The 13,924-nt window shown below is 37.9% G+C and overlaps 1 protein-coding gene across 4 annotated transcripts in view; it reads right to left on the reverse strand.

Annotated features, from left to right (window-relative positions):
- COL12A1 (collagen type XII alpha 1 chain) overlaps nucleotides 1-13,597 on the reverse strand; it is a 118,153-nt gene extending 104,556 nt beyond the window's left edge. For 2 of the 4 annotated variants that reach the window (XM_081294898.1, XM_081294899.1), the window contains exons 1-4: nucleotides 13,217-13,597; nucleotides 10,131-10,236; nucleotides 2,842-2,958; nucleotides 106-249 (exon numbers count right to left, since the gene is read on the reverse strand). In XM_081294898.1, the coding sequence (XP_081151024.1) occupies nucleotides 106-249; nucleotides 2,842-2,958; nucleotides 10,131-10,203 (334 nt within the window). In that variant the 5' untranslated portion in view covers nucleotides 10,204-10,236; nucleotides 13,217-13,597. The remainder of the gene's footprint in view (nucleotides 1-105; nucleotides 250-2,841; nucleotides 2,959-10,130; nucleotides 10,237-13,216) is intronic. The other 2 variants (XM_081294897.1, XM_081294900.1) reach the window with 2 other exon arrangements.
- Between the last annotated feature and the right edge of the window lie 327 nt (nucleotides 13,598-13,924).

A 13,924-nucleotide genomic window follows, 5' to 3' on the forward strand; every position in this document is an offset into this window, starting at 1 on the left:
TTAATAATAGCAAATTTACTCTATATAATAAGAGATTAAATCTGAAGATAGAAAAACATATTACAGAATAAAAATTAAAAAGTTTGAATGTATATGTGAACTTACTTGTTAGTTGGCCTATTACTGGTACACTTTCTTCTACTTCATCATATGAAGTTATTGTTACCAAATACTCTATTCCAGATATAAGGTCTGATAATAAAGTTTCTGTGGTGCTAGCTGCAAGGGTAAATTCTTTAGTGGGCCCATCTGGAAATATGGAAGAGAAAATATGAATGCAATGAAACCTTTTAAAAATATAACACAACACAATATATTGCAATTCCCAAATGTACTAAAAAATTTGAAAAATTAAATATATGCATTTTTCAGGATATCCAACATTATTTTTAATCATCTATGAAGATTAAAACTTTGAATTTTAGAAATGCAATAAATTCAGTGGCATTGCCTTTATTCGTTAAAATCATTTTCAATACTTTTTGAAGGCTCAGGATTCTTCTAGACTTAAGTGATACTAAAATAACAAACCAAAAATCTCCTTGGTTTTGAAGACAAATGGTAGATTTTAAAAGTTGTTATAAATGAGATATAAAGCAGAAATAATTTAATTTTAAGTTACACATTAGAGGAGAGCAGAGAGAAAGAAAAAGAGAAATAAATTCTTATTCTTATTCTTAATGATCATAATAATTGATATATAAGTTCTGGATTATTATTTCCAACCTATTTTATTGAAATATTTGCAGAATTGAAAACTTAGGACTCAATGGGTTAAAAAGGAAGGGAATTCTTGCATATGCTAAAACATAAATTAATCTTTAGCATAAATTAAACCAGGAACAAAACAAAAAAAAAAGAAAGAAATTCAAGGAAAACACAATCTTTTTTTTTAATACCTTTATTTTATTTACTTATTTTTATGTGGTGCTGAGGATCGAACCCAGGGCCTCACATATGCTAGGTGAGCACTCTACCGCTGAGCCACAACTCCAGCCCCAGAAAACACAATCTTATAGATTAAAATTAACCACTAGGCCTGATGCAGTGACATATACACATAATCCCAGTGACTCAGGAGGATGAAATAGGAGGATCACAAGTTCAAGACCAGCCTCAGCAAATTAGCAAGGCCCTAGGCAACTTAGTGAGACCCTGTCTTAAAACAAAAATGGCTGGGGATGTAGTTCCATGGTAAAGCCCCCCTGAGTTCATCCCAAGTATCAAAAAATATAAAAATTTTAAAATTAAATTAAATTAACCCCAGTAGGAAACAACTTGTGTGGAAATAATAGACTATGCTCAAATAGGAACTTAAAGGGTAACAATGTCTGCTAAATTGATTTAACTTCCAAATATTTCAAGGTACAGCATCCTGAATGTTTACTAATATATTGACAATGTATTTTCTTTTAAATTCTAATTCTCAATTAAATCAGAAAACATGATAATTCCTAGCGACTAAATGTATTAATATTTTTAATTATATCATATTTTCATAAAAACATAATTTAGAGGTACTGGGGTTCTAGCTCAGTGGTAGAGCACTTGCCTTGCACATGTAAGGCACTGGGTTGGATCCTCAGCACCACACAAAATAAATAAATAAGTAAAATAAAGGTATAGTGTCCATAGTCACCTAAAAAAAAAAAAAAACTTAAAAAAAAATTAAGAAAGGTGGCATATGGAACAGACCCCCTGAGAAATGCTCTTGACTCACATGTGGAACGTGCAAAAGCAGCCAGGCCCCTAGGAGACATCAAAGCTTTGGGAATATGCTGGATTGGATACTCATTGTGCCAGGTTTTTGAGTGTTGGGAACCAGCAATTTCTAATATCTGGGTACTGAATAGACCCTATTTGAGTGCTTTTCTACTTTGGAATAGATCAATTAATTAACTGCAAATACATTTAGGGAGAAAAGATTCAAAGAGGAAAAACTAAATTCCTGGCCCATTTTTAAGTTCTTAAACCATAATTTTAAAAAAACTCCCTGATAAACAGCATTTTAAATTATTGGTATCTTTAAAGACCAAAAGATAAATAACAGGCTATAGTGATAAGTTATATTGGTATCACCCAAATCTGTCAATCAGATATAGTGGCCAGTGTTCAAAATTGTTATTTTTTCACTCCATTTTTATAAGTAAAAGTTAATCACCAAGAGTTTGGTTTTCCACACTTGGGAAACATCATTAGCACTAAATGCCCCTGTAGCTACAAAATCCACCTAGCAAAGGTAAATTCTTGTCTTCCATCATGGTCAGTCACCATGACAATGAATAATGTTTCCGGAGCACCAGATGTATAGGGCACTGGATAAAGCATAACAACTCACTTCATTGCTTAGCATTTCAAATGTGAAAAATATTAAGTAATTCAAGAAGAATTCTATTTTAAAAAAATTAAAAATTATCAGTAATAATCTGATAAAGTTTAAACAATGCAAAAGTCCATTGTTAATAACAGCTTGGCACAGCAAAGCATGTTAAGGAATCTGAACACCACAAAATATAGAAATGAGTACTGGGATGGAAATCTGTGGACCTCAGTCTACCAAATATCTAATGACATCAACCAAAGATCTCAAGCTAAAGTCCATTGTTAATAACAGCTTGGCACAGCAAAGCATGCTAAGGAATTTGAACACCACAAAATATAGAAATGAGTACTGGGATGGAAATCTATGGACCTCAGTCTACCAAATATCTAATGACATTAACCAAAGATCTCAGGCTTGCTAAAACTTGACTTCCTTGTGATAAAATGGAAGAAAGGGAGAAGACTGGATTTATCATTTTTGATGACTCTGTCCTAAAAACACAACATCTCAAAACTTACCTGTTGTAGGGTCCACTGTTATTCTGTAACCCACAATTGGATCAACTGGTCTTGCCCATGACATATGAACAGTATTTTCATCTATAATTTTAAAATTCAAGTCTGAAGGCGGATCAACTGCAAAAGAGAGAGTTGATATTAGTTACATTTTCCAATGTCACAGAGTGGTCAATATAATTAATAAAGAATTGTGTTGAGCAAAGCTTACTAAAGTTGTCTTTGCATAAATTTGTTTCCAACAAATATAAAAGATATCTTGTTGGATAAGAATAAAATTAAAAGCTGACAAGATATGACAAAACATCAGAGAGTATACATATTACAGAGGACAGGCACAAAACACTTTGGATTCTTGAGTTGCTAGGTCATTCAAGAATGGCCAGCAAAATCAAGCATAATAGAAACATATTTGGTTACAGGTACATACAAGTACAATGAAATCACAGATAATAACCACATATGCAAACAATTCACGTAACAATTAAAAGAATATCAATACATGCTGAGTGCATTTTGAACAAGCATGCCAAATCACAACCTGCTTACAACAATAGAAGTTAATTTAGAACATTGACATAGTACTTTTTTTCCATAATGTGGAAAGGAATTAATGATATTTTTGGCTCATTCTCTGCACTGTTGCCTTATTATTCATTGTTGTTTCATAAATCTCAATCTGTGGCAGAGATAAAAACTGTATCTTAGTGAAAAGGAGAAATCATAGGAAACTTAGGTATTTCTCACAAGGAAATATACATTTAAATGTATATTCACATTCATATAGACAAATATTCAAGCATAATAATAAGAGATGTTAATAATTTATAAGTATATAAACAGTGATCTACAGGTATTTTGAAAACTAATATTCTGCCTGTTTACACCAACTTGCTATGTGTTTCCATGGTGTAAACCAATACAATTATTTCCTTTGCAGCAGGTATACTCCATACTAGAAATGGCATTTTAAGTTAAAATGCCAGTATGGTCCTTTACAAAACAATGGTTAATTATGAAAAGACAACATCAATGTATATTTATGGACATTTATTTACAGAACTTAAAGAAAATAGTGGAGAAGAATCAGCAATCTGAAGACATGACTGTGCATAAAAAACTTGAAGAAATCAATGACAGGAATAATTGAAAAGTACAGAAAGGAATAGTTTACATACAAAATTATACAGCATCATGCATGTGTCAATGAAATGTTGACTTGTTTTTAGTTTCCCACAATAAACAAAAGCCTCCATGTACAATAGTCATTACACAAAGACATTTCCAAAATATTTTATAATGATATTCTCTCTACAATGTTCATGCCTCATCATGCAGCATTGTACTGACTCACTGTCAGTGCATGGTCAATGCATTTAAAATTATTACACTTGAAGCAGGGCAATAAGTAAGACGATTTTCAGCCATATTCTTCTTAAAATGTTTTAGTCTGAAAGTATTCCTTGTGAGTTAGAATTTTTGCCTATGTTTTGAGAGAGTACAAACTCCTTTTAGAGTCTTATAGAGGTCAATTGAAATACAGTAGTAGCTCTGAGAGTTATCCAATTTAACTGGGGTTAGAGATTTACATAATATTAATACCATGTTTTAATGAAAATAAAACAAATTAAGCAAACATTGCTTTAATGGATTGCTGCTTGCAACTGTGGGAGATGGTTTTATTTTTTTATTGAATACACTAGCATAGGAATGAATGTTATTTTCTTACTATCCATACACAGGCAGTGAGATTAGAAAAAATTATCTACATGCAATATTTAATTATTGAACATTCTTCTGTCTGTAATCATATCACAAGTTTAGCTAAAGTCCTCACTTAGTATAACAAGCATGCAACAGATGTTAATAGGACAATAGGTATTAAGAATATCATTATAAAATATTGTTCCAATAGCAATGGCTCAGGACAAATTTAATGCAAAGGCAGACACAACTGGCCTGAGCATGCTTTAAAAAAAAAATCAGTACATGGAAAAATAGTACCACCAACCTTGGAAGGAAATTGACCTGAAGCAGCGGACACAAGGTTAAAACTGCTGAAGGTCAGCAGCGGCCCACCTTGTTGATATCCAAATGACCAGGATTCCAGATAAACTGAAAAATTGACTGTGGGGAAAAGTCTTTAACATTTAAGAGGATTTTAAAGTGCTCATAGAAACTCAGATGTGGTACTTGGTAATCAAAAGTAGGAAATGGCCAACTAGCCTGTGTAAATCATAGAGCCCTTTCCACTTTCTTCTGATTGTGTCGTATATACAACCTTTCAAGATTGCCATTCTGTGTATACATTTTTGTTTGTTTCATGAAAAAATAATAGTAAAGTAGGAGTGAGTATGTGACCCATGTCAACTTAAATCAATGCAAAAATATATTTTCAGCCAGGTGCAGGGGTGTACACCTATAATCCCAGCAACTCGGGAGGCTGAGGCAGGATGATTGTGAGTTCAAAGCCAGCCTCAGCAAAACAGCGAGGACTTAAGCAACTCAGTGAGACCTTGTCTCTAAATAAAATACAAAATAGGACTGACAATGTGGCTCAGTAGTTGAGTGCCCTAGAGTTTAATCCCTGGTAGCCCCCAGAAATATTTTTTTATTAATTTTGAAAATCTTACATAAAAAACTTTACAACTACATTGCATTGCCATAGATCATAGGCATACCCTACAACAATGCTGATGCTGGAATATTTCAAATATGAAGTAGCTATATATGGTTTATAATTGCAAAGAGCCATAGTTACAAAGAATGAGAATCTGAATTAAAAGAGAACTAAAATTATAAACAACTGATATCTATTCATAAAACCTAAATGCTGATAGTTAAGACTAAAATTTTAAATATTTGTAAGTAGTTTAATTTTATATTTATGAATGATGCTTTTTGTTATCAAAACACCGTTACGTTAGTCTCATTCAGATAAGATTTTTGTTACATAAGCTGGCAGAATTTAGGACATTTTAGGAATGATAATACTAGATAACATTTGATGATTGTGTTCTATGTAATAAGCAAAGAGCTAATCATTTTTATACTGCCTGCTTTTTCCCTTATAACAACCTAATTGTGGGCATTTTTACAGGTGAGATTCAAAAGAGGTTAACACAGCTAATAGGCAGCAAAACTTTTATTCCATGGTCTTGACTTTAAAGTACAGTTTTCTACTATACTAGATCGAATGAAAAAAAAAGAAATATTTCAGCCAAAAATTAACTTTAGAGTCCAATATTAATACATAATTGTTTGTTAATATATGCATACATATTTTCCTACTACATGATAAACCACTATTAGAACAAATGATGCCTGGTCAACTACAAATACATGGTATGAAGTCATCTCCAGTTCTGATAGAGATAGAATTTGGTGTATTAACCTTACACTTGTTCAATCAATTCTAAAACTAAGGTGTGTGCCTTGATATACAATAAATAAAAAATAATTTTTATTAGGTCACCTAATGGGAATCTGTGACCAAGAATTTACCAACCATGGCAGAGATGAATAGATGGATGGATGGATGGATGGATGGATGGATGGATGGTTGGTTGGTTAAGTGGATGAATGGACAAGTGAGAGGGAAATATTCTAATACACTTGATAAATGAATCTAAAGTGTTATAGATAAAGCAAAACTGAGAACATACACTAAAGTATCATGTTGATTAACTAATTAAGAGTCATCATCCAGTATTTGGGATAACACTAGAAAGAATTTGACCTTCATGTTAAAGCCTTTTAGAAGTGTGCAAAGTGTGATGAGTTTACTCCCTAGGCATTAATTTACATTTTCCATACAATGTTAGTATATATTTAAAATTTGCCATGCTACCAAAATTCATTTAATTTTTGTTTACAAAATGCCAGAAATAACCAATGGAAAAAATTCACATTTTAGACAAACAATGAGTTTATACACATTACAAAATGTGTTCTCCCATTAAACTGACCACTTGCTCAGTAAAAATGAAGCATAATGTGGCCAAAACAGCACTAAACCAGCACTAGGAGTCCTGGGTCTTCTCTGTGCTTTGCCCTAGCTATATTAATTGATCAAGCTATTCACCTCTATGGGCCTCATTTTCTCATTTGGAAAATAAGATAATTATATATATGATCCCTAAATTCTCCTTTGGTTTGAAATTTCTGCTATAAGATATGCTAGACAAAGGATTCTGGAAATACATATTAATTAGCTTCTTAAACAATACACAAGATAATTAAAACTTATGACCTCAACTCACTGATGAATTGATAATATCCAATTTTTCATTATATATTATAAGTTATAAATAATACTGACAAAAGTTAGAACTCTGTGTTTCACAAAATTTTCCTCCATTTCAAATTCTAGATTAATTAGAAAGGTGTACAATTCTCGACTGGGAATATAGTATGGTGGTCACTTCCTTGCCCAGCATCTGTGAGGCCCTGGGTTCAATCCCTAGGACCACAAAAAATAAAAGAAAGGTATCCAAGTCTCAGGAAATATTGAGTATTAAACTTTAAATAAAAAATGTTAAGATATTAAATTTTCTGAAAAATATTTTTTAAAACTATGCAATATATAAACTAAAAATAATTCATACATTCAGGCCACAGAGAGAACTGACCTAGTTCTAAGGTTGCTGATGTCTATTGTGTATCTACTACAAATATTAAAGGTTAAAAAAACACACACACATTTTCACAGTTATTTCTATAGAAAAAGATACAATAGTATGAAAAATATAATATATTATATGACTACAGAGAAGAAAAACAACAGGGCAAAGGCAGTACCTCTATTTTTTAAAACGGAGAAATACAAAAGTGAATACCAAAAACTTTTAATTAATATCAAAAAAGTACTGGGTTTCAACACATAAAAATTAATTAAATAAAAATGATGAGAAAACTATCAATACAAGTGTTCAAGTGTGAGTCACAAAAAAGAAAGAAAAGTAACTCTGAATACTTTAGGACTAAGATCAAAATGGCATAATACCAAACAGGGGTGCAAGTTGAAATTTTGAATGCTCCCAACAGAAATATTTCAGAAAAATTCTGTTTCCAGCCCATTGTCCCCAACAAGGCTTTGGCCACAAATTTTGTTGGACCTTCACAAGCTCCTGGGGACACTTAGTTGGTAGTTAACACTAGAGCTATGCTGTCCAGCACAGGAGAAACCAGCCACATGTGGCTATCAAGTAAACTGTAGCCAGTCCAAAATAAAATGTGCAACAAGTATAAAATACACACCCAATTTCAGAAACTTAGTCAAAGATGTAAAATGTCTAATAACTTTATATTGATTACATGTTGAAACAATATTAGGTTAAATAAATATATATGGTAAAAATTAATTTCTCCTGTTCCTTTTTTCTTTTCCATGTGACTACTAGAAATTTTTTAAGTTGCATTTGTGGCTCATATTGTATTTCTATTTGACAGTGCCAAACTAGAAAATAAGGCCAAACTAGAATCTTACTAAAATATACTGACTTAAGGGGGTAGGAAATTTTTTTAAAAAGACACAGTTTAAGAAAGCACTACCATACCATATGGAAACTAATGAAAATTAAAAAGACTAAATGTGAGAAATATGGAAATAATCAGAAGTAACAATTTAGACAGTAATATATTGTTTTTAACTGCACTTTGCTAGCTAGCCATAAGCCAATTCAGAATTGATTTTTTCCACTTACATCATTTCCAACCTAATTCTTTCCCTAAGAATTCTCAAATCTTGTATTTTCAAATAACTATTTTCTTAATAAGCAATAAATGGGCCCCTTCAGTGAATTATCTAAAAATATCTTCAGCAGTGCTTCCAAAAGATCCTCAAATAAAATTCCTTCCTAACAACCACAAAGGAAGCCGGCACCAAAGGCAACCTCATCTGAATATTACTTCACAGAGACCACTTGAAAAAAGCTCTACATTCACAAGACTGATCAAGTAAGAAGAGCCAACCAGTTTCTGTTACTTTTCTAAATATGCATACATTTTGGAGACTCTGTTTTTCCTAATCTTAGTTTTTGTACCTGCAGCTTTATTGTAGAAAGTTTTTGAAAATCTCAGTGTTTTAAAATAGCCCCACTTTCCCCTAACCTGTAAAAAAGTCACAACCCACCCTGAAACTTTAGTAACTGTCACATGCAGAATTTCTCATTTGACGTCATGAAGAACATTTTTTAATTGGGGGGGAGATGTCTTTAAGGACATTACCCTAAATTGCACAAAAAGATGACTAGTTCTTCTACTGGTGTTTGAGGACAGTCCTCATGGACTTAATATATAGAAATGGCTTTTTCAGTGAATTTCTTGAAAGTAAGGCATCAAGTGCACACCAAAAAAAAAAAAAAAAAAAAAAAAAACAGGTTGAAAGTCTAACAAGAGTCCTTCGTTTTCCAAAGGGTCACATGTCTGGAGACCCTTCTAGAGTCTCTGACTGCCTCTTACTAAAGTCAGCGGCACCCAAGTCTCCTGGGAAGAAGGCAGGAGCAAAGCAGGAGGGAAGGACAATGGAAGTGGCGCCCAGCTTCTTTGGCTCACACTGGTTTCCCGTGCTGGGAACCTTGGCCCAGATCCAAACTGCTTGAGCTGGGTTGTTCTGGGCCACGTGCCTTGGAGCCCTTCGAAGCAAACAGGGACAACAGAGCCCCTAGGTCACTGGAACACCCACAGCCACCGGGGCCCAGGGTCCCACCTCTTTTTGCCGCCCATTCCAGGAGCTGTTTGCCTGCTGACCCCATTGCCCTGCATGGTCCGCCTAGCCAGTGGGCTCCCTACAAAACACAAAGACGCGCAGACCTGGAGCTGTTGGAGTCTTTTATTTCGTTTTATCACCAAGGACGCATCCCTGACTCAGATGGTTTACCGGCCCAACAAGTGAGTACAACTGCGCTCCAAGGCTCCTGGGTGCCACCCGGAGATGTCCCGTTGGTAGAGCTAGATGCAGCGTCGCCCCCGCCCGGGGGGGGGGGGGGCTGGTCCTCTCGGAAGGCGCCAGTGGAGGTGGCAGTGTGGACAGCACACCACCGCAGAGACAAGAGCAAGGAGACCACACAGCACTGTACGGAATGGCTTAAGCAGAATACAAAAGAGCTGGACCTGAGAGCTGGAAAATGGACAAACCTCAGAAGGGGGCGTTTCTCTGGAGGAGAGAAACCACCCAAGAAAGCACGAAATGCCGGGGAAACAGAGCAAGCAATAGAGTGGAAAGATGTGGTTTTTTTACTTTCTCGAATTCTGCAGTGTCACTCGGGAAGGCGAAAAGAAAAGCCTTTTACCTTCTGCCTCAACGGAAGACAGGAGCAGGGCCACGCCCAGGGCGGCCAGCGCTGTGGGAAGCCTGGTCCGCATGCTCGACCTCAGTGTTCACAGCCTCATGAAGACCTGCAGGAGGAAGCAGTAACTGCATCAGAACCGGGTTTGGACAGGTCTGGAACCAGGCTAGAACTGCAGTCTGGACACAATCCACAAACCTGCCAAATCTGCTTTAATAATCCCAGAGCCCAAACCGGCACATAATGGATCTATTGTGGAGCCATGGAAGTCAAGTTCATCTACATAAATCTAATCATGGCACCAAGAGGGAATTTAAGTTTAAAGAGGGTCCTATTTTCCTGGAGCCCAACCCTGCATAGCATCCCAGGAAGGCCTTACCAGTCCCCATATGACTTCATCCTGGGTGATGGCTAATTCAGAGGTCATTTTATCCCTGACTCAACTAAATGTCTCTTCCAGCTGGGGATTTTATTTGGCTGCTTTTTCCTAGCTGCTGAACTCCTTAGGTAACTGTACTTTAGTGGTCTCAGGGTAATTTGGAAAAGTATAATAAACCTCTTTTTACTCTCTTTTCCCCTCATTTTGTCCTGCCTACAAATATGCAGGTCTTGGAGGTCCGAAATGGATTATACAGAAATATGTGAGACCCAGCTGAAACCTAACCCTCCTGCTAACTGTTGTTTTCACATCTGATAAATGCTTTATCCAAGATGAGGGAAAAACAACTCTAAAATACATAATAAAGAGAGACAGGGCAACGGAAGAGGCAAAAGATCTTTGTCTGTTTTCCCAAAACATTTTAATGAAAAATCTGCTAATAATGAATCTGTGTACTTAATCATTCATTTATCCTAGAAAGTTGCAGTTATATGTGCTCCAGAAGTGAATATGTTCTATTCTGAGTTTTTCTTCTTCTGTAACCAGATTATCAGTTCCTTAAAGATAAAGAGTCTTATTCATCTTTGTTTCCCAACACCAACACACAGTAGGGAAACAAGTCAACAGAATGGAATCTCCCAAAATATTCTAAGATCCAATCTAGAGACAAAAGCTACCATGAATGAACTGAACTAGGACCTAGCTTCCAGTGGCAAAACATAAAAAGAGAGTTGACTATAGGTACACAAATTATAATAAGGCAACAACAAGCTAGGCCTCATGAAAAATGGAGGGGGAAAAAGACTGGTGCTTGAGAATCCAAAAATGAGCCAAAGCTCAAACTCCTCTTGAGGAAAAAAAAAAAAATCTCCAACCATGTCTTTCCAAATTATTGGCACAAAGCATTAGGACAGCTTTCCTCTGCCTTAGTGTAAATTGCATTTTAAATGTCTGATGATCAGGGGTGCCAAATTGCCCAGAGCACCTTTTTATGAAGCCAAGATTAAAATTTTGGCGTTGCTCAAGAGATCCAAGAGCTCTACAATTTCATTCTTCCTAATTAATAACTTATATTTCTAACGCTCGTCTACACCAGTGAAAAGCAAGAGGTGAGACTGGCCCGTTGTTCTTGCCTTAACTTTGCCATAATAATTTCCAACCCAGCTGGCAATCGTACATGTGAAAAGTTAAAAGCTGACAATCGACCCACGAAACACCGTGTGCAGATTTAAAGGGAAAAAAAAAAAAACTTAACAAAAACCTGAGGCTCAGAAGCATTTTTCTCTGGGTCTACAGCGCCACCTATCGGCTGCCTGATATATATTAAGAATGAATCATCTCGCTTTGGGGTATCTGAACGCAGAATCAGTTCCGCCAGCCAGTCATTCTGTCCATATATGTTGAAAAAAGAGAGAGAGAAAGTTTTCTCTCTTTTTTAGCCAAAACATTTATCTGAATACTTAGCAACACTTCATTGAGCATTCTCAGACATAAGTGTCTGAAAGTGGCCGCCCCTACGTGGCAGTGAGGATTCCCTCACTTCACCCTCATGAATGAAAATGAGTCAGTTTCGGGGTGGGGGGGGGGCGCTACGGGAACTGGTCCCCTTCGGCCAACTCGCCCTTCCCCCACTCCCTCCCACCCCTCTGGAAGAGCCAATTTCTTAACTCCAGAGTCAAGTTTTTTAAAAGAAGATTTTATACACACACACACACACACATACACACAAAACACACACACAAAGCCTCTCCAGATCCCATGCCCGCCTTCTACCGTCCCTGCTACTTACTGAGACCCTAACCTTAGCTAATGACTGGCTTAACGCTCTTGTCCTTTCTAGCCCCATGTCTCCCCAGCATTCTTTAAAAGACTGCCTAGTCTGGGTTTTGGGGGTACGGATTCCAGAAGCCCAGAACTGGTCACTGGAGGGTCACTGAGGATGCTGGATTTGGGTCTTGTGGTCTTCCAAGTTCCAGGTCCCCTCTCCCTAAATAATCTGGGCGTCCCAGGCTCTCTAATCCACCTCAGAATTTGAGATGGTGAGTGCCTCAGAAGTCCCACCAACCCTGAGTAGGGCCTCAATAATGCACTGGGAAAGGGGATCAAAGAGGGGGTTTTCTCCAGGGACTGGGAAAAGTGGGCCAAGAATGAGTCTCCGAGAGCTGGCCTAACCCACTATCTCAGATGCTTCAAAAAACTCCGGAGGAAGAAATCAGAACACTGCACCAGGAATCTGTCTCGAATTGCCACCCACACCCGTGCAGCCTGGACGAGCTGCAGAGCACTCAGAGGGCTCTCCAAAGAATTCCGCACGGTGCGTCACTAAAATACCTTCGCAGAGCCCCGGCCTCACGCCGGCACTCCCCTGCAAAGATACTGAGGGAGGAACTGCCACAGTACCCAACGCACCCTTCATTGACAGCCTTTATTGATGAAATTCCCCTACAAACGGAAATATTTGACTTGATGCTTTGCGCGCAGTCGCCCTGCACCAGCTTTTAAGAAAAGACTTTTTTCCCCTTCTCTCTCAAAACCCCAAGTAAGCCACAAAACCCCTATACATCACTGCAAAACTCAAGTGCTTCTCCACTCTTACAAGCCTACAAGGTCCTTGTCCGGTATTCTTCATGGCTCCTATCTAAGTGCAGGCTAAAAGCGAGTTTCCCTAGTTATCTTTGGGGCACAAAAAGTAGTTAGTAATCAAACTGACCTGAGGCGGCGGTGATAGAGGTAGCGGCAGCGGCAGCAGCTTCCGGACGTCGCAGAAGCCGGAGCCTCGCGGTGACCCCCGCAAGCCTAAGCTAAAGGCTGTGCGATCCCGGAGCACCTGGCGGGAATAGGGACAGCGGCGGGGAGGTCCAGGAGGAGGAGGATCCAGAGAGGATCGCCCGGCGCCGCAAGACAAACGGAGACCGCCGCCAGGGGCTGCAGCTGCCGGCGGACAGACGCGTCTGGGGCGGCTCGCCTTCGCGGAGTGGGAAGAGACTCCGCGCCGCGGGCTACTTAATAGAGGGCTGTTCCCACTCTCAGTTTACTCGGTTACGAAACGCCTGAGAAGGTGGAAGCCTGCCACAGGGTGATGTATGCTCCTCCGGCGGTGAAGGAGGTCTACTTTTGGGAACGTGTGCATACTTCGAGCATTCCTTCGGCGTGAGGTGGCGATCGCCGTAGTAGCAGTGCCCCGCCGGGGGCGGGGAGGAGGGAGGGAGAGGAAAGGGGGACAGCCGCAGCCGGGTTCACTGCCAAGGGAAGCCGCGTACTCCTCCGCTTGGGGCGGGCTGGGGAGTTCGGGTTTCCCTCTCGGTGCGATTTTCTTTAATAAATTTATTTTTCTAAATTAAGAACAATGGAGAGGGGGAACACGGTTCTTGTTTTCAGAACTGCTAGACGTGTAACCCATTCACCCCCACAACATCCC

This window comes from Spermophilus citellus (genome assembly GCF_964194105.1).
Source record: "Spermophilus citellus genome assembly, chromosome: 5".
Lineage (NCBI taxonomy): Eukaryota > Metazoa > Chordata > Mammalia > Rodentia > Sciuridae > Spermophilus > Spermophilus citellus.